Source organism: Diadema antillarum, unplaced genomic scaffold (assembly GCF_040938485.1).
Source record: "Diadema antillarum isolate AM-2024a unplaced genomic scaffold, OU_Dant_1.0 seq00000136_RagTag, whole genome shotgun sequence".
NCBI classification, from domain to species: domain Eukaryota; kingdom Metazoa; phylum Echinodermata; class Echinoidea; order Diadematoida; family Diadematidae; genus Diadema; species Diadema antillarum.
The window spans coordinates 62,094-87,840 of NW_027271213.1; the positions used below are offsets into that span (position 1 = coordinate 62,094).

The 25,747-nt window shown below is 37.9% G+C and overlaps 1 protein-coding gene across 1 annotated transcript in view; it reads right to left on the reverse strand.

The window, feature by feature from the left end:
- Nucleotides 1-5,152: 5,152 nt before the first annotated feature.
- Nucleotides 5,153-25,747, reverse strand: part of LOC139727544 (elongation factor G, mitochondrial-like) — a 30,589-nt gene continuing 9,994 nt past the window's right edge. Inside the window, exons 4-21 of the mRNA XM_071638518.1 lie at nucleotides 24,480-24,612; nucleotides 23,533-23,698; nucleotides 22,207-22,362; nucleotides 20,893-20,966; nucleotides 19,739-19,815; nucleotides 18,691-18,771; nucleotides 15,500-15,567; nucleotides 14,508-14,583; nucleotides 13,737-13,874; nucleotides 12,899-13,000; nucleotides 12,201-12,257; nucleotides 11,537-11,626; nucleotides 10,457-10,587; nucleotides 9,982-10,051; nucleotides 9,259-9,351; nucleotides 8,226-8,370; nucleotides 6,413-6,573; nucleotides 5,153-5,663 (exon numbers count right to left, since the gene is read on the reverse strand). Coding sequence (XP_071494619.1) covers nucleotides 5,484-5,663; nucleotides 6,413-6,573; nucleotides 8,226-8,370; nucleotides 9,259-9,351; nucleotides 9,982-10,051; nucleotides 10,457-10,587; nucleotides 11,537-11,626; nucleotides 12,201-12,257; nucleotides 12,899-13,000; nucleotides 13,737-13,874; nucleotides 14,508-14,583; nucleotides 15,500-15,567; nucleotides 18,691-18,771; nucleotides 19,739-19,815; nucleotides 20,893-20,966; nucleotides 22,207-22,362; nucleotides 23,533-23,698; nucleotides 24,480-24,612 — 1,998 coding nt within the window. The 3' untranslated portion in view covers nucleotides 5,153-5,483. The remainder of the gene's footprint in view (nucleotides 5,664-6,412; nucleotides 6,574-8,225; nucleotides 8,371-9,258; nucleotides 9,352-9,981; nucleotides 10,052-10,456; nucleotides 10,588-11,536; nucleotides 11,627-12,200; nucleotides 12,258-12,898; nucleotides 13,001-13,736; nucleotides 13,875-14,507; nucleotides 14,584-15,499; nucleotides 15,568-18,690; nucleotides 18,772-19,738; nucleotides 19,816-20,892; nucleotides 20,967-22,206; nucleotides 22,363-23,532; nucleotides 23,699-24,479; nucleotides 24,613-25,747) is intronic.

The window sequence follows — 25,747 nt, forward strand, 5'->3', positions numbered from 1 at the left end:
GGTCTCGTGACGTGCACCCGTTTGGGCAACTGACGAGTATAGATTTTCTGATACTGCTAAATGTACGCCGGAATATCTAATTTCTGTCTTCTTCACAATAAAAAAAAAAGTCTCAAAGTGTTGGGTTTTGTTTTGGTTTTGTTTGTTTATTGTTGTTGTTGTTGTTGTTTTTGTTGTTTTTGTTGTTGTTGTTGCTGTTGTTTTTGTACTCGCTACGCTCTCTCGCATGAACAAGTTTAATGAAACAGAATGAAATAAAACTAAGACAGACTTACTTACCGGTCGCTGAATGACGTGATGACCTGCTCTATTCGGCTGCACTCATCGGTTGCTGGGCGTGCTAAGATACTAGCACTTGAAGAAGGGACTTTATGATTGAATTGCTACTTAAATAAGTTATACAGAGAGACCCAACAGTAAAATGAATTATAACATGAAAAATATAACTTGATCAATTCAGAAACATGAAAGGCAGATTATTATTACTTTTTCTTTTCTTTTTTTTTTTTGGGGGGGGGGGGCTTAAGCCTAAAGGGAATAGGAATGATTATGTTTCAGAAGATAACAACTCCTAAAAGATTGAGAGACAGTATTTTGACACAATATCACAAAACGCCAGAACAAGATCTGACAGCGACATTCGTGGTAGCGACAGAAATTCCGACAGGGGGACGCGTTGTTCAACTGTAATTTGTTTAGAGTTCTTCGTCACCAAGTGTGAATGCAACGGCACCTGTCTGTGTTACAATATCTATCCGTACGTGCGAACGCCTCTGATGATCTCTGGTCAGTTCTGTTAACAAGCACTGCTTTGTTTTATGATTTATCCTGGTGTTGCGTCATATTATGATTGACTTCACACGTAGTGGACACGATCGAGATACACAGCCTTAGTATAGGTCACAAGTTCAAGTCTGCTTAAAAACAAAGAATAGAAGGGGAAAACAGCTCACAGGAAAAATGCTACCACTGTGCCCTATTTGTTTGTCGATGGTTTCTGTGGTGTGTGTGTGTGTGTGTGTGTGTGTTTTCAGAATCATATTATCTGCATACTTCCCCATTTTTCGGGAAAGGGGTATAAAAGAGTACAAAAAAGATGACAAAGAAAACGAAAAAAAATGAATATGCACACACCCACACCCCACACACAAAACCGCCGTCCCACAGCCCATCCCCCATTAATGATAATGAAAATACTTCGCCTATACTACAACAACAACAACTATTACTACTACTACTACTAATGATAATAATAATGATAATAAAAATGATAATAATAGTAATGATAATGTTGATAATAATAATGATAATAAAAATGATAATATTGATAATATATAATGACAATTGTTATTATTATACATATAAGAATATTCATTTGATACGATTGACTTTACTTTACATTAGAAGACATTTTTCATTAGTCCGAGTCGTTTCAAGGGGCAAATCATTCTACTGGTTGCAATCTTGTAAACATAATTCTATTTTCAGCGAAGAGTGTTCGAGTGCGAGGAAGATGATGAGCATGAATCACTCAGGCGAGTAAGATATAGTATATGAACCAGTTTTGGTTTTCTTTAAAGCATGTATTGTATGGAAAAGTCGTTAGGTGATTTATTCGCAGGCAGAAGGTGTACATAAAAATTCCAAGTTTAAAAACATCGTGTTGGGAAATGTAAACAGTACGTTTATGAGCGAATGATTTTAATGTTTCCTGCTAAACTTATTTGTTAGCTGGGAATAGAAAAGAAAACAAAAGAAAAGTCTCGCTTCGTGAGAGATGTATAAGCAGACGACGGATGTCATTAACGTGGAGGTTGTTGGAGTGTATAGTGCACCAACCGTATAATGTTTCACACGAGACGATAGCAGAAAGACAGCTAATTAATCCTCCGCTCGTGTGGAATCAAGCAGATGCTCTTAAAAACAATTCAAGCGGGCATTATTATGAGTTACAGGCTGTTAATTATGTCAATCTGAGGTGAAAAACAAATTGAGAGCCACTTGCAATACAACCTCACAGTTTCAGACATCATACCAACTATATAGGTCACACATTCTATAAATTACTCGTGATGGAGAGGGAAAAATAGGAAACTATAACACAGCAAGATCGATGCACTTCTGCCAAGACAAGAAACGGGAACTGATTCCATGTAATATACATAAACGTGTATAAATGCTAATTTTTCAATTTTTCGTATCGACACACACAATGCAGTTTTATAGAGTGCCTGAAAATGTGGGAAATGCTAAAAATTACCCTGTTATTAGCTGTCAATCTCCTGCAATACATTGGGACTGAAGAAGTTTGGAAATTAGTAATAGTTGGATGTATCGGTGGATGTTTAGTTGGATTTGTTTTCTTATTTTCCACGTCTTTGATTTGCATGACGCTAATTTCAGCACTTGCAAATAACTAAATGATTGGGTACAAGAGACTATTGTATATGTCTATACCTCTTTTACAGTTTATTATACACTAATACACATTCGCCAGTGCACGTCCCACAGGACCAGTTGCTCAGTGCCCTCATATCCAATGGCATGAAAAAAAAAAAAAAAAACCGAGTAAGATGTATCTCTAAAATCAAAGCAAATGGGAAATGGGAAAGTTGGATACAGTAAATTCATTATTTCCAAATAGGAATGGTGGAATTGCATAAGTCTGCTTTTGATATGCTCTGCAACTGTAAAATTCACCCATCCTTACGCTCTATATGGTTAGGATTCAGGCCTATATTGTGAACTCTTGTTTTATTGCCCTCTGAACTTGTGTTAGATACAGGGGCAGATCCAGGAATTCTGGAAAGGGGGGGGGGGAACACGACTAATATTTCTGGTGACACTTCCGGGTTTCATTTCATTTTCTTTTTTTATTTCTCTTGTTTTAATGAAAATGAAGGGAGGGGGCGTGCGTCGGTTACGCCCCCTCTGGATCCTCCACTGAGATACACTAAAGTTTTATCAGCTTGGTTTGTGTGTGTGTGTGTGTGGGGGGGGGGGGGGAATGGTCATTTCATTTTGCATCCTTATCATCACGAACGGTAACTTGCAGACATAAGGCTATGAAGTTATTATCTTATGGAAGAATCATTTTCTTGTAGAAGTTATTTTTCTTATAGGCCTATTTCCCTGCAGTTTTTGCAGACCTGCTGGTTTGGTTCTACTTTATTTCAAGATATATTTTGTGTTTGCAATACTTTACGTTGTAGTTTCTGGTACGCCCTACATCATGTCCTGCACATTCAGTTATCTTTGTAGTCCCTGCCCTCTTGACTCGATGAATAATGAGTGTGGTCTCTTTTTCTTTTCCTTTCTTTCTCTCAACTCCTGCTTAAAACATAATCTTGCAGTCAGCTCTTTTTTTCTTCTTTCTTTTTTCACCTCAACTCAAAAAGAGAACAAAGATTTCATTTCTTGGATATTCAAATGCTAGCCCGACCTGAAAACAGATTAGATAATCCGGGATGATAATGCACACTGTATGCCGCATATTCACATTAAGTATATATTCATCATGGGTCAGAAGCCTATATGAAGATCATTTCAACACAAACACACACACACACACACACACGCACACACACACACACACACACACATACACACACGCACACACACATACACAACTGCTTATCGGGATATTCTCCCAAAGGAAATGTCAAAATAAGCACTTAACAACAACAAAAAGTACTCATGATGGCATGGCATAATATATGAATCATAGTGCTTTATTTCATAACTTTTAAATACTACACTAGTATAGGGGGATCGGAGGAAACTGCTGTATACAGGTCGATTATGAACATGCACAGGTGATACAATAGTGACGAGTCTTGGCCCGAATCAAAGCAGTCATTCACAGACATATTCCAGTGAGATGCAGCCCATGTGAGCAATACCATTCTTGTCTAAGGATGATATATCACATGAAGTGCTTGTTACTATGACAGTTAACTCATTCCTTACAAGATTCTGAAATCCTCATACACATTATATGGAACCAACAAGGTACACTGACCCGGGATTCAAAAGAGCGCTGTTGCATGGCCCCACAAAGAGTACCTTTAACCCGATAAGGATGGGCTAAATTTGCTACATCATGCATTTCCCATAGACACATGCGCAAGTATACTCAGGACTAGGACTAGTCTTTAAATTGTTAAGTCTTCATCATGTCGGTACTCTAGACCCATGCAGTGCCGTATGCGCCATATATATATATATATATATATATATATATATATATATATATATATAATACATGTATATATATATATATATATATATATATATATATAGAGAGAGAGAGAGAGAGAGAGAGAGAGAGAGAGAGAGAGAGAGAGAGAGAGAGTCTGGCCAACCGCAACAATACGCATCATGCCGTTATCAAAAGCAGATTGCATAATGCATATATAGACAGATAGACAGACAGACAGACAGACAGACAGACAGACAGACAGACAGATAGATAGATAGCCCATCCAAAAAAAAAAGAAAGAAATTACCACACTATACTTCTGAACCTATGGAGTCATGGCCTGTACAGTTTCAAGTAGCTGTTTACACTTAATAGTTATCAGCATCTAGATACTTGAGTATTCTTTGGGTCACAGTGAAAGAGCAAAATGATAACAAAAACAAAACAAACAAATAAACGACACTCATCTTTCAATAGCTTCTCAAAAATTCAATGGCATGAGATGGATTGTGCTATTCAACAACTTGGGTGAAAATCATACAGACTGAACTTTTAATTCAGCAAAAGTATGGATCAATGATACAGAGGAAGTTTTCCCTACAAGATTCCCCCATCCCGTTACACTTGGGTATGTACAGGGCGAATGAGCTTTGCATAAGCAATATAAGCAATCCTGCCACTCACTAGACAGAGTGGGAAGAAACAACATCTTATGAATGTTAATCATCACATTGCTCCAGTTTTCCCATGATGAGAACATCTCAATTATACTCCTGAAGGAGACCACAATTTGATTGTTTTGCTTTTAATGTTTTCTAACCCACGTTATGACAATTCCTCAGTGTTAGATAACATTGGCGAGGAATATTATTTCATTCATTTGCACTTGTCTGCACCAGTCACAGTGGAAGGGCTTACATAATTCTGTTCTTAAACGAATATGTGTATGCATGGCGAAGACTGTACCTAAAAAAATTAAATTATAGCTTTACTGTACAAAACGAGATCATCCTTCTGGTATGGAGCACTGTAGACTGCATTGCACTAGACCTGGCTAATAACATATAGACGTCATTCAGTTCTTTTACTTCCAGGGGCAACTATATGTCATCTCTGAACACATCTCCCCTGAATCTCTTGGCAGGCAGATCTCAAACAGTCCAGTTAATCAACTTTCTTTCGTATTTCTTCTGCACACTGCCCTCTGGCTGCAAAGTTCATAGAGTTTGACTGCATGACATAATTATCCGAAGCAGCCTCCACGAGCTCCTTGGCAACATTATCATCTTGACCTCTTGGCAGACTTCAGGAGACCGTTCTCCGCCTGGTATGTTTGTATCAAGGATTCTTGGACGGCTGGGCGAGTTGGTTGGTATCGGCTGTAGTCCATGGAGTATTCCCCCTTGCCCTGCGTGTTGGAACGGAGTTCAGTTGCGTAGCCAAACATGTCATTCAGCGGAACCTGTGCGATGATGAAACGGAGAGAAAGGAGACATTATTGTACAATGTGGATCTCGATCATGCATTCGACCACTCATGAAATAGTTTTTAATACAAGTCCCAATCGCAAAATATCATACTCGCATACGTATATGGTGTTTACAGTGTGATGGTACAATTCAAGACCCAGCAATCTAAAGAATTAATGTGCAACATATTGACATCAAAATCAAATATTTGTGTGTGTGTGTGAGTGTGTGTTAAACTAACCTTTGACCATTCCATCTCTAACATTTCTCAATAGAGTTTGGCCACTGCTACATTTAATCATGCTGCCTAGTGAATCAAATTTTGACTTTCACAATGTCATTATCTATATATCACAAAGTTACATGCCATCCTCTACTGAAGAGAGTGTTCATCTCTTCTTAGTCTCTGGTGTCACTTATGATGATGATGATGATGAAACAACATTTATATATCACCATTTATCTGTAGAAACATTCAAATCTGACCAACTCTCACAATATGTCACACATCATTCACAAAGATGCTGGAAAAGATAAGTCTTCAATTCAGATTTGAAGGTAATGAGATTGTTACAATTCCAAAGTGAAACTGGAAGAGAGTTCCTCAAACGTGAAGGCTCTATATCCCCATTCTTTTTAAGGTGGGTATTGGGCACATGGAGAGTCAGTCCAGTACAATGTAAAACGTAGTCCTGGTCGCAATTCTACATGTAATGTTAAGGAGCTTTGCTGACTCCCTCACCTCACAGTAGAGTGTGAAGTACCCCTCGCCTCCATCGCTGCCCAGGATGACTCCGTTCCTCTTGTTGATCCCAGCGATGACCGCTCCCTGGAACTCATTGGGGGCATTGACCTCCACATCCATTATGGGCTCTAAGATGATGCCTTGTGCTTTGGCCATGGCTGGGGGGGGGGGGGTGGAAGGAGGAGATTTAACAAATAATACACATTATTACTTTATACAAACAATGCTCACTATGAATTTCGGTCAGTCTAAAGCACGCTTGGCTTCACCTGAAATGTTTCAGATTGTTCCAGAAGTTACCATAGGGTGGATAATTCTTACTAACATCCAACCAATTAATGTGCATTATTTGTTTTAGAAAATGGTAACATGATTCACATTACGGGGCAACTAGTTTCACAAGATTCCTAGGGTAGCACCAGCTCCAAGCTAACTGAAACACACCCACAAATAATTCCAATGCATTCATACTACACATGCAGGCAATGAAGCAGAGTGCAAATGAGTGGTTGTTAGTATCGGTCATTATAATCAAAATAATATAACTGATAACTCCTTTATGATGGAGAGTGAAACAATACTTCATATTTCCAGTAAATTTATTCAAACCCTGCAAAATATCAAACTGATATTCTCTGTACAAAAGGGGAGTGCATTCTTGAGTAACATGGGATTGGTTTTTCTTTAACCCGCTGAGGACGAGTCCTGAGTATACTCGGGCAGGTGTCTATGGGAAATGTGTGTTGCAGCAAAATCAATCCGTCCTCAACGGGTTAATATATTTTCCTGTTTTTTAAACTCTGAGTTGCATTACTGTAAGATTTCATAGGCCATGTTGGAAGACATCATCCTTAACCCTAAAAAGACTGGGCTATTTTGGTAGCTCGAAAGACTTGGGGGGCCTAAAGGGCCCCCCCTTAAGATCTCGGCCATGGATCGCGCGATCGCAGCGGAAATTTGCACAATGGTAGTGTGCGATGTAATCTACAAGACCGTATATTCTAATTTTCCAAAATAGTCTTCTTTTATTTTATTTTGATTAATTATGCCAATTTAAGCGAGATATCAGATTCTTTGACCTAAATCAGTAAACAAAGCTCCAAAAGTGCCGATTTTCGGTCTAATTATTCTTTGTGGCATTCTTAGCAAATGTACTTTAAAAAAATTCAGTATCAAAATTAATTTCTTATTTATTTTATTGTTTTATGAACTTCTTATGTATTTCCTTGTTTTTTCGACCTTTTGTTTTATGTTGTTTTTTCAACAAAATTTGTGGCAGACACTTTTTGAAGCATAATACTCCTAAAACAAGTTAATTTTAGCCATTTAGAGCAAAAATAAGCATATTCATATGAACCATGTGAAAAAACTCAATTTGCATTGACTTTGTACACAAAATAACATTTCTGAGCCATTTTTGGCCTCGCATGCATGTACAAAAACTTATGTACAATGTAACTTCAGAACCGCACCCCCGAGCATTACAAATTTGGTGTCAAAATGTGCGGGAAACTCGAAAGAAAAAAGTCATAGAGCATCGCAGCGAGAGCATTACGTGTTGCAGAGTAATCGCACGAAATGTCGAGGGGGGGCCTTTTAGGCCCCCCCAGTCTTTTTAGGGTTAAACCATGCTGAATTTTGTGATGTTTGAAAAAGGGATACATGACCTTTGAGACATACAATGGAATAAAAATTCTCACAACTCTTGTATGCCTCCAAAATGGTGGGGGAGGGAAGTACTAGTAGTACTCGGAATATAGTGGGGTAAGAAAGGGAGCACTGCTTCAAGATGCTAATAATTGTATCGTACCTTGCTTCAGTGCACCAATGGCTGCCAGTCGAAAAGCCAGCTCACTGGAATCTACCATGTGGTGTTGGCCGTCAATCAGTCTCACCCGCATTCCTGTAATCTTCTGGCCCATGAGGGTGCCCTTCTCACAAGCCTCGATGAAGCCCTACATTTTTGATAGTCATATGGAATGACACAAGTTCACCAAATATCAGCCCCAATACATATAAATATACATAGTAAAGGCATGCAAAGCTTGACATCCTTTGCTCAACTTACAGAACAAATAATAGTTTATCAGTACCTATATATAAAGTGTTCTTGAAACTCTGAGAAGTTGGGATTTTTTTGGTTATCAGCAGTATGTAATTATTTGTTTTGTACAACATAAGTTTATGAACATTCAAATCCCATGCTAGGTATTATGAAGGGAAATTACATTAGCATTTCCGATTAAAGAAATATATATATATATATATCACAATCTCAATCACTTTGTCAGGTTTACCAAGTGCGGCTTCTGGAAGAGGAATGGACCTTATACTTAATCTTTCTTCAGACTATGATTAAGAAGGGAAAAATCACATCAGCATTTCTGTCAGAAGCTATCTAACATTCTCATACCCTTTGTAATTTGAAGATTGAGGTTTCCGGAAGAGGAATGGAGCTTCTCATGTAGTCTTCTTTCAGACTATGATTCAGCAATGCCATTAGAAAAATATCTCAAAATCTCAAACACTTAGTGAGTGAGGTTTCTGGAAGTAAATGAACCTTGTACTTAATCTTTCTTCAGACTATATGTTATTACAAAAAGATATATGTCTGAAAATGTCAACATGCCTGCCCGATGTTTTAGGAGAACAACTACATACAAGGGACTAGAACCTATTATCTAACAATATTACATCATACATATAGCTGATCAAAAGACCCATGCTATAGTTCATAGCTAAACTTAAAAAGAAGCAGCAACTTTTCAATGGTTGGAGCTCAAAATAATCACAACAATAGTGACTGACAAAGACATTATACTATTTGTTTTAATGGATCTCACCTTTTCTATTGCAGGAACAAACTGTTTGGGGATGTTGGTCCCAACGGTCTCATCAGAGAATTCAAACTTGGTGTAACTCTCCGGTGATAGAGGCTGCAACATTCAGTAAAGATATAATGAAATGGATATTAGCATCTTTATTCACTGATTCTACATTGGTCACTTTAAAAAAAAAAAAAAAATCACACAATACACAAGAACTCTGATTAAAAAGCTACACCCTAATGCTGAAAGAACGTGCAACCATCAAAATTAACGATAATATTCCATCGAGAAAGTATGTGTGTATTACAATGTATTCAGTTCATCCTCACATGCAACAATTAAATCTGATATCTATCATTACATTCTTAACCATTACAGTAAACTGAAATTACCCATTACAGTCCAGTAAGGTTTGGTGGTTGAAGTATACATTAAGGGGGAAAGGGATCTGCTCTCTCAAAGAGTGACTAAAAATATGCAATGACATTGATTGTGCGGATGAAATAAATTGAAAGTACAGTCAAAGCCATCTATAGCTGCCACCCAAGAGAGACAAAAAAAGTGGCTGTTATAGACTGGTAGCCGCTACAGACAGGTTCTTTAACATTTTGGGTTTTTTTTCTCTTGGAGGGAATTGTTTTTAGTGGTCGTATAAGGCAGGTGGTCACTATAGACAGGTGGTCGCTAAGACAGGTTTTACTATAATTAGCAGTGTGCCATCTGTTCCAACCTACTGACCTCTATGGTCCCAATGACCTTTCCGAACTGACCAGCCCCTCCAGATTGCTTCTTGTGCAGATACTCAAAGCTGTGAAGGCAGAATTGGGGGAAAAACAAACAAACAATGAATATATGCAACAGTGAAAGTAAGTGTAGCATGACAAGAATAGGAGATAAATGGTGTATATTATATTATGGATTGCATCAAAACAGTCCTGGCAATCGCATTGATCTCAGACAATTTTTGAACTGTGAAAGACTTGTTTACGATCAATGTGATTGCCACAACTGACCTCAAGATCTGAAAAGATTACAAAATTACTTCACGATCAGGACCACAATTTCAATCATGGCACAAATTGTGATAGACATAGACAAAAACTTCGAGATTAGCTACTAATGGTCAATCATGGCGCACAAAGTGAACATGGTTGATAAACACAACAGTGGGAACTCAGCATTAAGGGTGATGATGGGAATACATTGTACTTACTCCACCTCCCCCAAGATGGTTTCCCGGAAGGCGACTTTGGGCTTGCCGGTGATGACTGGACAGTTATACTCATTCTTCATCCTCTGGGCGTAAATCTCCAGGTGGAGCTCACCCATCCCTGAAACTATGGTCTGGGAAGGAATCGAGGATGAGAAATCTTCATGTTAAGAACAAAGGTTCTGGGAATAACCAGCACTTGCTGTGATCATATCAGGGCAATTATCCCCAGCTAAATACTGGTTAGTTATAAGGTTAGAGTAAAAATTATGTTTAGGGTTAGAGTTTGGGTTTAGGTTAGGTTTAGGTTCAGGATGTAGGATTAGGATTAGGGTTAGGGTCAGGGGAAGGGTCTGGGGTAATTGCCCAGGGGGTAATTGCCCTAGACATGCTATGGCATCATCATGATAGTGACTATATCATAGATATGACTTGAACTTTAATGACTGTTATTATGACTAATTAAGGCAAAATTTCGTTTGTACGCAACCAAAGAAAACTATTTACCTTGCGCGAGTCCATTCTCTTGGACTGTAAGACTGCCTACACCCCATCTACGGCGAGTCAACGCCAGTCTGATGAAGCCTACAGACATTAGGCGAAAGCTCACGCAAGGTAAATTATTTTCTTTGGTTGTGTACAAACGAAATTTTGCCTTAATTAGAGAATTACCAATCAGATGGACCTCTTCCAAGATGTTATCATGACTGTAACTTATTACTATAACCTAATATGCTACACAACCATGTCACACCACGTACCATTTGATCAAATAATTGAAGTATGAATGTTAAATGGGTGCATGTATTTATCTGCTGACCTATCTCCCTTATTCTCTATATATTATATAATTCATAAAATCCAATTCGAAAAGTATATGTGCACCTAAACCTATTTCTCTATCTACATATTCTAGTAGTTACATGTACATTATCATATGCGACGAAGTTTAAAATTCTTATAAGTGAACTGGTAGAGTGTTATGACATAACAAAAACCTTCTTTGGGTAAAAACAGAGCAAAGTTTTGTCACATTTTTGTTTTCAGATTTAAAGGAACAACCCTTGAGAAGAAAAATGTTACCTCTTTGCTTTCATCATCAAAGTAGACGGTGAAGGTTGGGTCCTCTCTTGTAAATCGGTTAATGGCCTTGGAGAAGTTGTCAAGATCCGTCTGTAAGTCAAGGTAGTATTTGAGTTGTATCATTTACTCCCTCCATTATTATGTATGTTCATTAAAACATTCTCTCAAAATAAATTCCAGCACTGACGGACAGGGGATAGGGACACACAAGCAAGCTCATGTGTATCAAGTTTTTGATGTTTCATTTCAAATCCTGAAATCCCCCTGAACAAGCAGTGTAACCTGAACAGACACACCAGTCATCTTTTGAAAGCCATCTTTCAACAGTACTGGGGTGGTCGAGTCGCAGAACCATAAAAAGATAAAGAATCCATATCGCATCATTCTGCAGCAGACAAATATTCATACAAACAATGTATGTGCTTTTTTTTTCTCAACTTCCTTGCAACACATATATTGTTTCAAATATATGTTTTGTGAGCACAATAATTTGAATTACATTATTTACACTATACTGTAATATTTACATTTACACAGTATAAGCTTGTGTCTCTGAATTTGTATTTTGCTGTCTTCCACCAGAATGAATTTAAACCAAAATACAATGAAAGGTGTTAATCAATGTTAAGTAATTTCACATGGCAAGCTTGGGATGGATCTTTACCTTTTTTTCAGGTTTAATGGCAAGAGAAATTACAGGATCTGGCACGTGCATTGGTTCCTGAAAGAACAAATGGATACATAGTGCATTACAATAAAATAAACATAGAACAAACTTCACAATGAATAACATACAAAATTATTTTTCATCACATTTTGCTTGACCACTGATTCTAAAACTTACACAAACATTAAAATATGAATGTATTGATACCAACACATAAATAAGTATGTTTAGTAATACAGGACACATACACTTACAGTACTATTCGTAACACAGTCATGTTTACAGTGAAAACTTTTACTTTTAAAAAGTCATGAATAGAATGTGAGTAATGAGTGTGCGATGCTCCCAGGTAAGCTAATAATCCTTTTAAGTTTCTTGCTAAATTTTGAAATCCCTCCTTGCTATTCACCTATAGTCCTCTTCATCATTACCAACTTTTCTAATGGTTAGAATTTCTAGCCCTCATTTCATTGGGTTGAGCTCATTCAATTTAGATGGGTTTTACATCATTTTAAAGCTGATAAATCTCTTCTGTCGAACGAACTATGACAACTTATATCCCGTTAAGTTTTGCTTGTTTTGTGATGCGAGGTCACAAACATATGAACATTTTAAGAAGATGAAAAAAAAAAACGACAACTTCACCCACTCTCACTCTGGATGTTTTCTTGTTTTTGTTTTTTGTTTTGTCTCACCATAGATATCTGGAACTTTCCGTCATTGGTGAAGGTGTCTCCACTGGCACAGTCGATGCCAAACAGAGCACAGATGTCTCCCGCATACACTTCAGCCACATCCTGGAGACATATGAGAAAACGTCAGATGCTCAAAGTCAATCCAGAACAAATGCAAACGTACAATTTGTTTCTTCAGCGCAAGTATCTCGACAGAAGCAGAAAAAATCTGTCAAAAAATACACGGTATGTGTAAAATAAAACATATACTTTTATGTCAGTAAATGGTTTCATATGACATGCCCTGAAAACCTGATGATTGTTTAATTGGTTATGTGACTGTTAATGGGAATTTGATTTTAGTTCAGTGGTGGATCCAGCGGGGGAGCACTGGGTGCACCCCCCCCCCCTCATTATTTGTTGTTAAAAAACAAAAGAAATACAAAGAAAAAATGAGATAAAACCCAGCAGTAGCACGAGAAATATTGTTTGCGCCCCCTCTTTACGGAATTCCTGGATCCACCCCTGCTAGTTTGCTTAGTTTCACAAACCCAGCACTTGACTTGACAGCTTCACAAACTATGATTCTTGAATCACATTTCAGGCTGGCATCCAGCACAATTTATGAATGCTGACTATGATGCATGAACAAAATGGGAAGGGATAGAATGACAAAGAAAAAAAAAAGAGAGAGATATCAAAGTAGAGTGCATGAAATAAAGTAAATATTTCAAACGAAAGTCCCTCCTTACCAAATTTGACTCTCGGTAAACATTGCTTGGGAAGGAACAACAAGATCTACCAACAGATAGGAGATAATCAATGGATATATGTTGAACAGGGGACACCAAAGAGTTACCTCCATCTTGTCAGAGTGCATGCGGACAAGGCGTGAGACCTTGACTCTCTTGCGTGTCCTGGTGTTGTAGATGTACTGCCCTTTCTGTAGACACCCCTGATACACCCTCATGTAGGTCAGCTGGCCAAATCTACCAGCCTAGTCAGATACATAATGATAATAACAACAATTATAATGATAAAAGTAATAATAACAACAACAACAACAATAATAATTATAATAATAATAATAATAATAATTACAATAATAATAATAATGACAGTTGCAATTTGTATTGCGCTAGAGCCAGTAAAGAAATGCTCACTGCATTCTACACAGAAGTTTAAAGTGTAAATATAAAGTATAAGAACATGTACATGTGGAGAAAGTACAGAGGACATTGGCTGGGTAGGAGAAAGACCAATCGTTTGATTTGGAAGTTTTTGGAACTCTTACCATGGAATGCATACTCAATCATTCTCATCCTCTTTCATAATAATAAATAGTATCGCTGCCCTTACATCAGCTTGAATTACTAATTCTCATTTAACCTCAACCTCGCTCTTTCGTGAGGATTGTGCGTGGATACATAACAGCTTCATAACAAATTCACAACATGTATGGAATATTGCTAGATGAACTCTACAATAGTTCTGAATATCAGAACAATGTGTTTGAAGGACAAATATAAGAAAAAAAAATTCAAGCAACAATATTTGACCTGCAGATACAGTGTACATGTATTTTCTGCTCAGGGAAGCCATTACCCAATTATTCCATGAATATTCTTACCTCAAGTTTGAAAGCCAAGGAGACAAATTTTTCGGCATCATCCCTCACTGGACTCATCTTCACTCTCTCATCCTCCCTGAAACATCAAATAAAATTTTGACACCATTTGGGCGTACTCAGAGACATATAAGAGGCAATAGGCTTCTTTGCGGCCATTTTATATTTTCATCAATTTCATGTCAATGTGGTAGTGTCTCAGCAAATCATGCAACAAATATTTGCCGACATAAGGCATGGCTATGATTTCTTTTTAAAATTAAGAAATTATATTCAGATAAATACCTAGAGATGGTATGATATAACAGCAACTATAGTCATCCTGGTACCCAAACAAGTAATATGATGGTGAGTGTTCTTTGATTTCATACAAAGTGCCAATGAAACATCACAAAGAACACATAGAGCATTGTATCTTTTCAAAAGAATGTAAATTATAATAAGACCGTTACTGATTTCTGTACAATAAGATTTGTTTGTGTCATTAAAGAATTGAAAGTGAGTATACAATTATACTAGTAATACACGTCTATGAGGGCATTACTACAAATTACCCACACGAGGTACCTTTGGAATAGTCTAACACACCCGAGGAAATAGCCGATGGTGCTCGGACTGTTTCAAAGGAACTGAGTGTGGGAAGTACTAATGCCCGGCCAAAGTGACGTGATATTCTCTGTTTTATAAACTGATTTAGCAGACATCCTCGGTCCAAAGAACTCCAAATGTAGGCAATGAAATTCTACAGCAGCCATTCTCGCGAGTACATAAAACAATAAAATCTTGCCTGACGACCATTGCGAAGTACAGTGCTAATGACCGGTCATTACTTTACTTTATGCACTATCGGTCACAGGCATAATCATGTGTTAAGCAAATTAAATGCCTGGTCATGTGTACGCTCTCATCCACTCATTCTATAAGGATCTGCATCATAATTTCGCAGGAGAGATTGAAAAATCACCATATTTGAGACATTTATTTTTCTCACTTACTCATTGAACGCAAAGTTGTCGACTTCTGATGGATTTGGCAGGTAGTCTATGACAGCATCCAGCAGGGGCTAGAGAGAAAAGTGAAACATTCCAAACCAATTACTACAACAAACAACCAAACTACACTAACCTGTGGGAAAGCTTTCATTACAGTGTACGCTACTACACAGGCTTGTAAGAAGAGAGGATGCATATGAAAGCTCCCAGGTATGCACACACGACCATTCTTAAAAGAAAAGTTAAAATTCTTATGTTCTTTACCACATAGTATCACTCTAATTAAAGGACAAGTCCACCTTCATATACATATCAGGATTGAGAGAATGCAGCAATAATAGTGGAACACATCAGTGAAAGTTTGAGGAAAATCGGACAATCCCTTCAAAAGTTATGAATTTTTAAAGTATCTGCACAGTCACTGCTGGATGAGAAGACTACTACAGTGTATGATGTCACATGCGTACAACAATATCAGGAAAATAAAAAGAGAATTTCACAAAACTTTACTTTTTGAACTAGAAATATCACTTAAGGTGATTAATACCCCCGCCCCGTGACGACAGTCTTACCCAAGGAATGATCTTTCCTTGATCTTCTGCCATTTAAATGCCGTTACCATGGCAACGCAGCTTCCGACACGTCCGAAAAATATGTCTTGCACATCTTCCCACCAAGACTATTGTGTGTGCCACATTTCATAAGCTTTTGTCAAAAACTGAGGAAGTAGTTCAATCCACAAGATCTTTCCTTGATCTTCCGCCATTAATATGCCGTTACCATGGCAACGCAGCTTCCGACACGTCCAAAAAATATGTCTTGCACATCTTCCCACCAAGACCAATGTGTGTGCCACATTTCATGAGCTTCAGTCGAATACAGAGGAAGTAGTTCAATCCGCAAGATCTTTCCTTGATCTTCTGCCATTTATATGCCGTTACCATGGCAACGCAGCTTCCGACACGTCCGAAAAATATGTCTTCCACATCTTCCCACCAAGATCAAGGTGTGTGCCACATTTCATAAGCTTTGGTCAAAAAACTGAGGAAGTAGTTAAATCCGCAAGATCTTTCCTTGATCTTCTGCCATTAATATGCCGTTACCATGGCAACGTACTTTCGGGTACTGTCAAAAAATGCGTCTTGCACATCTACAACCAAAGGCACACATCTGTACCAAGTTTCATGGAAATTGGGCAAAAACTGAGGAAGTAGTTTGCAACACAAAATTTTCCATCATTTTGGCTCATAATATGTGAGCTGTTACCATGGCAACATACTTTTTGTCACTGTCAAGAAATGTGTCATGCTGACCTATATCCTAAGACAAACATTCAATATGAATTCCATGAGAATTGGAAGAACACTGATGAAGCAGTTTTGCCATGAAGCATTTTGCCCTATATTTTACAAATAACATGCCGTTACCATGGCAACGCACTTTTTGCCACTGCGGAAATATGTGTCTTGCACATTAACATATTCAGATGAACATCTGTACCTAATTTCATATAAATTGATCAAAAAACTGTGGGAGGAGTTCGCGACGCAAGATTTGTACCCATTTTTGCCCATAATATGCCGTTACCGTGGCAACGTACTTTTGGGTACTGTCAAAAAATACGTCTTGCACATCTACAACCCAAGGCACACATCTGTGCCAAGTTTTGTGGGAATCGGTTGAAAACTGAGGAAGTAGTTCGCGACGCAAGATTTGCAACGGACCGACCGCCCGACCGACCGACCGCCCGACCGCCCGCCCGACCGCCCGACCGTCCGCTGATTCCTATATACCCCCTTCAAACTTCGTTTGGCGGGGGTATAATAAAGTGTACATTTCTTTGACTTGTCACTGACGTATGTTAACCCTAAAAAGACTGGGCTATTTTGGTAGCTCGAAAGACTGGGGGGGGGGGGCCTAAAGGGCCCCCCTTAAGATCTCGGCCGTCGATCGCGCGATCGCCGCGGAAATTTGCACAATGGTAGTGTGCGATGTAATCTACAAGATCGTATATTTAAATTTTCCAAAATAGTCTTCTTTTATTTTATTTTGATTAATTATGCTAATTTATGCGAGAAATCAGACTTTTTTATCTAAATCAGTAAATAAAGCTCCAAAAGTGCTCATTTTGGGTCTAGATATTCTTTGTAACATTCTTAGCAAATGTACTTGAAAAAAAAATCGGTATCAAAATTAATTTATTTATTTTATTGTTTTATGAATTTCTTATGTATTTCTTTGTTTTTTCAACCTTTTGTTTTTGTTGTTTTTTTCAGCAAAATTTGTGGCAGACCCTTTTTGAAGCATAATACTACTAAAACAAATTGATTTTAGCCATTGAGAGTAAAAATAAGCATATTTATATGAACCATGTGATAAAACTCAATTTGTATTGACTTTGTACACAAAATCACATTTTTGAGCCATTTTCGGTCTCACGTGCATGTACAAAAAGTTATGTAACTTCAGAACCGTACCCCCGGGCGTCACAACTTTGGTGTCAAAATGTGCGGGAAACTTGAAAGAAAAAAGTCATAGAGCATCGCGGCGAGAGCATTGCGTGTTGCTGAGTAATCGCGCGAAATGTCGAGGGGGGGCCTTTTAGGCCCCCCCCCAGTCTTTTTAGGGTTAAGGGTAATATTATCCCCCCTGCCTTCTGAAAGAGAGAAGTCGAGTGTTCTTTTGTTATGCGAGAAAAATGGAAATATGCTGAATTTTCTTTATTCTTTCTTTATATCGTTGTACACATGTGACATCACAAGCTATAGTATACTTTTCATCCAGCCGTGACTGAGCAGAAACTTCAAAAATTCATAACTTTTGAACGGATTGTCCGATTTTCCTCAAACTCTCACTGATGTGTTCTACTAATATTGCTGCATTCACTCAACCCACATGTCTATGAAGGTGAACTTGTCCTTAAAGTTAGATAAAGTTGGAGATATAAACTCACTTATTAATACATAACACCTAACAAAGTGTACCATGAAAGATTTTACTATAAATATAGAAAGGAAAAAGCAAAAAAAAAAGAAGAAAAAGAAGTTACTAGCAGTTAGATAAATCATACTTTAAAAGGGGTAAACATAACCAGTGCCTTTCTGCCAGACACCTTAAAACACTGATAGCAATGATAGCAAGTTTAGAAAAGCTTGCCCAGTGGTGTGGTGTTAAGGAGTAGTTTGGGCCCCAACCTGAACGCCTTTGTTCTTGAGGGCAGTACCCATCAGAACTGGGGTGAACGACCTCTGCAGCACGCATCTCCTGATGGCTTCCTGGAATGTTACGAGAAACAGTGATGGGTGAATAGTAAGAAACAAGTTTACTAAGCCAAAAATGTAGGCTTGATTTTAGTGTATAAGTGCACACACAATAATCAAGAATACCTGTAAAAATTTTCACATTTCCCCATTTGAATAGTGTGTATTGTAAAGTACTATTTGCCTACATGCAGGTCCTAAATTGTATGCAGAATGGGCAGGTGTACATGTATTATGTATCCCCAAGGTACCCCTAGAGCCATAAGAGGAGGTTTCATCAGGCTGAAACATAATGAATTATTTTGGTTATTGTTATGATAGAATCATTGGTTGAACATTCTGAATACCCTCCTGTCCAAGAGTATAATGATCTTTAAGAGTGTTTAGTTTCATGACACTTGTATGTGCGTCTATTGTGTTTTGAATTGGCTGATGTGTCTAGGCACCTTACTTCCTTACCCTTCAACTGTACAAGACATTAGACAGCCATTTTCTCAAAGTTAAGTCCCTCTGGTAGGATCTTATTCACTGTTGTGTGGAAGGTGTTTGATTGGAAACTAGGTACGACAAGTGATATATCATTAGAAAGCCTATGAAGTCTGAAGAGTGCTTAAAATATCTTATTCAGACAATTGAAGTCTGCTGACTCAATGAGGCTTCTGCAAGGATGGCTCACATGTGAAATTAGCAAACACTGGATAATGAACAAATAGTGAAGAGAGAATAAGTTTCATAATAATTTGCTTTTCAGGGCAAACAGTTTGCCTATATGTACTTAGCCATTTTAACTGTCATCAGTCCAGTGATACTAAATTAAGAGGAATATGGACATATTTCAAATTTCCTTTAATAATACACGTACCTCAAACAAAGTGAAGTTGCGATATTAAAAAACAAAGGGGCTTTCCCACAGCACTGTTAATAGAGAACTTATCATCAAGGGCTACTGTACATGGGTAAGACAGCATTAGATGGTACTGACCTTGATTTGTTTTTCACTTGGTTCCTTTTCTTCCAAGAACATCTCTCCCAACTCATCATCCACATTTGACAAAGATTCTACGGGCATGAAGAAAAAGTCAGCCGTTAGTTGTATTGAGCTATCTTGAAGAGAACTCAATGACAGCTTGAAACACTGGACAGGGTGGCTAATAAATTATGATGTCTCTGCATTTCTCACTGTATCACATCACGGTGTCTGGGAGTATTTCAACGTTTATTTTTGCTCAGAATATCAGTTGTAGATGGTCTGTAATTTTCTGTACATACCAAAAAAGGTGATGATTCTTAGAGTTTTGATGCCAGCTCATATTGATCAGAAATTCCAGTTAGCAACTCAATTGCATCACTAGGCTGGTGATTCTTTGTCACTGGACATTCCTGATACTGACTTTGATATGAGATTGCCATGCCAAACCAATTGAAACAGAGAAATAGATATTGTGCTCTGCAAACTCTAGTTTAGTTGCCTACAATATTTACTCCCAACGAATCTGTAACAACTCTGTACAGCAGATTAACCCGTTGAGGACAACTCCCGAGTATACTCGGGCAGGTGTCTATGGGAAATGCGTGTTGTAGCAAAATCAAACTGTCCTCAACGGGTTAAGGTATTTTCTGGCATGATATCTACATGGTCACATCATCTTGTTGAAAACAAACAATTCCCTTCCTCTAAAAACAGTGATTCAAGTAGTATTTCCAAAAGAACATTTGCTTCAAGTCATTGCTACACCCAGTACTACAAGTTGAACAAGAACCAAGGTTTTGTTACTGCATTACCCACACTGACTGTACAATAGGGCACGGCAGCACTGCACAAAGCATTCCTTTTGTAGTCACATATCATGCATATTTGTGGGTGTACCCTGCTTGAACTTTACAATAAAAATATCACAGAGATCATGGGCCAGTATTACAAACATATATTCACGGACTTGAATTAATTGGCCAATGCAGGCTCAAGCACTTGTGAAGCCAAAATACAACTGACTCATTTTTGCCACACACCAAAGTTTGCGCAGACATCCCTATGTGTGGCATGTTACCACCTGTTCTGGTTTGAATCACCACAAAGTATAGTAAATCAAAGTCATTATGTTGCAAACTAACATTTGATTACACCATGTTTCTCACCGATCAGTTTCTGCCGGTACTTCTCTACATCAGCCTTCATGTCTTCTGGAACATCACCCTCCACAACCAGTTCTCTTCAAAATAAGGGAGTATGTTGCTGTTTACTATGAGCTCATATAACCATTCATAAAAATGCACAGAAGAAGTTTTCTCTTCACTTCAAGCACATCATGTAACTCCACATCCACATATATAAGGAAACAAAATAATTTTCCCCCTATTTTTTTAGTAGGAATTTATAGTACAGTTGCATTTTATACAATTTGTGAATGTAGTTCTAACAACTTTATGCACCTCACAGTTCAAATCTGTTGGTAGTCATATTAGTAACATGGAAACATGCAATTTATGCTCAGTTAAGGGGGAGGTGCATTCCAATGTTTTTTGTTAACTTATTGGTACGGTACTTAAGCAATGATTGACTGATGGAGTATCTTAAAGATTGTTCTATTACTTCACAAAACTTGTTGGATAGTACATGCATAGCCTACATTCATAATCCTGGGCACACTCAGTGAATACTGTGTGTGGAACAAGTACATAATTGTTTTCTGTGAATGCAATGCTCCCTGAGGCACGGGTGCAACACTATCCTTCATGATAGATCACAATGCCACAAGAGATGGTGGCGCAATGACTCAGAAATACCAGGATAATTCTCTAAAACACAAGCAAGGTGTCACGACAGTAGAGTACACATATTCTACAAAGGTAAAGTTTAACACCACATCATGTACAGTACAGAAAACAGCTTAGATGCATTAAAGGGATGGCATAGTTTTAGTTGAGATGGGGCTTCAGGATTTCAAATTTTTTTATTATTTTTTGAGATAATGAAAAACCTCTCATGAAATACAGAACAGCACATAATTCTAAGAGGAATTTAAAGTTTCTTTAATGAAAATGCGTTTTGAAATGGCTGAGATATCCAAAACAAAGCTATCCTAGTCAACTCACCTTTTATTAGGATCACTTTGTTTTACTTTGCTTTTGGATATCTCAGCCATTTCAAAATCGATTTTCATTAAATAAACTTTAAATTCCTCTTAGAATCATATGCTCTTTAACATTTCATAAAGTGGTTTTTAAGTTTCTCGGAAAAGTGAAAAGCTGGATCCTCATCTCAATCAATACTATACCATCCCCAGTGGCAGATCCAGAGGGAGGCGCATGCCCCCTTTGTTGTTAAAACAAAAGGAATAAAAAGAAAAAAATGAGAAGTAGCACTGGAAAATTGTTTGCGCCCCCCTTTACGGAATTCCTGGATCCGCCCCTGATCCCTTTCACTTTGAATAGGTTTGTGGGACATCTTACCCAGCAGCTCCTTCAAAGAGCAGAGCCCTCCGGTGTACGAGGTCCACAACCCCCTTCGAGTTGGCCTCGAGACCGATGGGGAGCTGTAGGAATGCAGCGTTGTGGTTCAACTTGGATTGCAGCTGTGACAGCACTCTGTGTGGGTTTGCTTTGGTTCTACAAATGGATCAGAAGGACAAGCACGAAGGTTAAAGGGATGGTACAGTTCCAATTGAGATGGGGATTCAGGTTTTAACTTTTTGTGAGATACTTAGAAACCACCTACATGGAACATTCGCGAGCATACAATTCTAAGAGCAATTCAAAGTTTATTTGATGAAATTCAGTTTTGATATGGCTGAGATATCCCAAAACAAAGTGGTCCTAATAAAAGGTGGGTCCCTGCTCTTATTATGACCACTGTTTCATTTTGTTTTTGGATAGCTCAGATATTTCAAAGATGAATTTCGTCAAATAAATTTCGAATTGCTCTTAGAATCGTATGCTCTTGAATGTTTTATATAAGTGGTTTCTAGCTATCTCATAAAAAAGTTAAAAACCTAAATCTCCATCTACATCAGAACTAATCCATCCCTTTAAAACATTGAAAACTCCATGAATATGATTCTACAACCAACACTAGATACCCTTTCTATATTTCAACACATAAGAGACCCAGAAGTGAGGGGACACTACAGAGTGGGAAGGCTGGCCCAGCTCAGATATATTTGGAAATCCCCGAAACGAATTGTGTACAGCATTACTACTGATCCTATGTATCTTTAAAAGTGCACACACAGCCAACGAATCTTGACTGGAGTCCACCACTACCAATGAGCGTATGCTTCCATGCATATTATTCACTGACATGTGGCTGACGGGTGCCAATGGGGGTTTTCAAATGCCTCTGGTGGGCAATGAACTCAACTGGACCAGCCATGTTTCAAACACTACCGGGTCTTTCATAATATGACCATCAGTAGAGACTCTTCAGCATTTCCACCACAAGAAATGACATCAGTATCACTTGAAAAGAGCAAAATTCTGAGCCAAAACATTTTGTTAAGTCTCTGAAGACCAAAACAACATATTTTGAATTGATCCAGTACCCAGTGAACTCAGGTACGTTTGATAGCCTGCTTACAAATTTACGAATACTGTATATCAGAGTCCACATACAAAGTTGTCGAAGCAATGTACACATGCCATCTAACTAATTCTATCAATGTATGTGTTAACAGACCAGCCACCCTGCATTTAATGTTGTTACAGATTCTCTTTCTCTACATATACAACATAACAATTATGTACATACATAAATTATTATCTACTTATATGCATCTTCACCTGTCAAGTTTATTGATGAATGCAATGCATGGCACAGAGTATCTCTTCATCTGTCTATTGACAGTCAAAGTCTGGCTCTGGACCCCGCCAACACTGCACAAGACCAAAACAGCTCCGTCCAGCACCCTCAAGGCTCTCTCAACCTCCACAGTGAAGTCCACATGACCTGAAGGTTAAACCGCATCACATGTTGGTTACTGTTTCCTGAGTCATGAAACAATACACTTGGCAGAGATAGTTCACAATCATTTCAGGAAATTCAAGTACAGTCAAACCTGTCTATAGCAGCAATCCAAGGTAGACCCCCCCCCCCCCAAAAAAAAAAAAAAAAAAAAAAAGAGGCCCTTACTGTCAGGTGGCTGCTATAGACAGGTGCTTTAACATGCTTCTTGCTATCCATGCAAAATACTCTGAGCTCTGTGAAAAAACAAAAAAAAAAAGTCTATCATGAAGTTGAAGTTCAGACTATTTGCATTTCACTTTCAAATGGTTGAAAAGGAGATGTATAGTCTCCAGGTAATGTATTGTCTCTGTTATAAGTGTATGTCTGTGCATGAGTATGTACAAGTTTAGGTTTAATCACAATTTATAGGTAACATACTTTCAGCTGATTTCATTGTAATTGTCTGATTTTTACATTCAAGACAACAACCAACAACAAAAGTACTTTCCATACTTGTCCTATTCATTTTGTTAACACATTCAAAGTGACAGCGTAATTTTTATTTGTTTTACGTGATACCACAATTAAAGCTTATTGAGAACAAAAAAATTCCTTTTTTGGCATGCATGCATTTAAGCAAAAAATAAAGAGTGGAGCATATGCTGCATTGCACATATTTCATTGTATGATTCATTTATCACTGAATAAAATTCCCATTAAGAACATGATCAAACGATAAAATTTAAAGCAATCTGTAACAATACTTCACTTTCATACTTCATACCTGGAGTGTCAATGATGTTGATGTTGTTGTCCTTCCATGAGATGTAGGTGGCAGCAGACTGGATGGTTATTCCTCTCTGCCTCTCCAGCTCCATAGAGTCCATTGTGGCACCAACGTTATCCTTTCCCTTCACCTTAAATTTAAAAAAACACACCAATATCGCTAAATGTAAACACAGGAACCACGTCTAGGGCTGCTAAAAGTCACCATCAATTTCAGAGAGATTCCAAAGAGCAATGATACAGCCATAATTGGGGAGACACTTGTATGTTATGTGAATCTCAACGGGCAAAAATAAATTCCTGGATCAGGGAGATATTGCTATTCTTTTTATCCAGACGTGAGGAGATATTGAGATTTAAAGAGGAAATCCACTTCAAAAATAAATAAACTCAAAAAAGAAAAAAGGAGAGAGATATTACTGTGTGATATTAATGTAACTAACAAAAGATATGGCAAGGGAACATGCAAGTTATGATGAGTCGAGGGAAAGGTGCATTCCTATGTCTTTTGTTAAACATTTCAGTACTTTAGCAATGATTGACAGATGAGGTCACAACAGGAATATTGGTTTGGAAGGATTTTTTTTTTTTTTTGTGGGCATATCCAAGTAATCTGAAGAAAAAATGGAAGAAAAATTAGCGAAAAAATATATGGAATGTTTCTAGATATTCATTTCACTGCAAATCACAAATCAACATGCATTTGTATTTCAGGGAACCTTTAAGGCAAGTTTTAAATTTATACAGCTGAAATATGAGATTTTTGTCATTTCTGTAAATGAAATGCATAAGAGATTGTGACAGCATGACATCATCAACTTGCTGATTTGAATATTCATAATGACACATCAAGAAATGTTTTCTGAAAGATTGTGAAATTTCAGAATGTCATAACTTCTTTTATAAAATGGGTTCAAGAATGTAGCCAATTGGAAGCGCTGAAATGAGTCACGTGTGCGTGTATTAATTTCTCACTAACATGCGCGGCCTGACGTCACAATGTTTACACTAGCAGTGCGCACTCAATCAGTTGTTACAAGTGCGTCGCGCACTACTATACGCGCTGTCGATCCTGTAAACAACTTCTAGTTCAGGCTGCCGGCCGGCCTTTCTTGTGTGCATAACATGTGTGGCGTACGTATACTCTTATACGTACAGTACTTATATGTGCGGGATTTCCGAGTGCGACGTGCGTAAATGTCTGGGATGAACATCTTTGGACATCTTGACTCTTTGACTGGTATTGACCCACAAAGGTACGTGAAA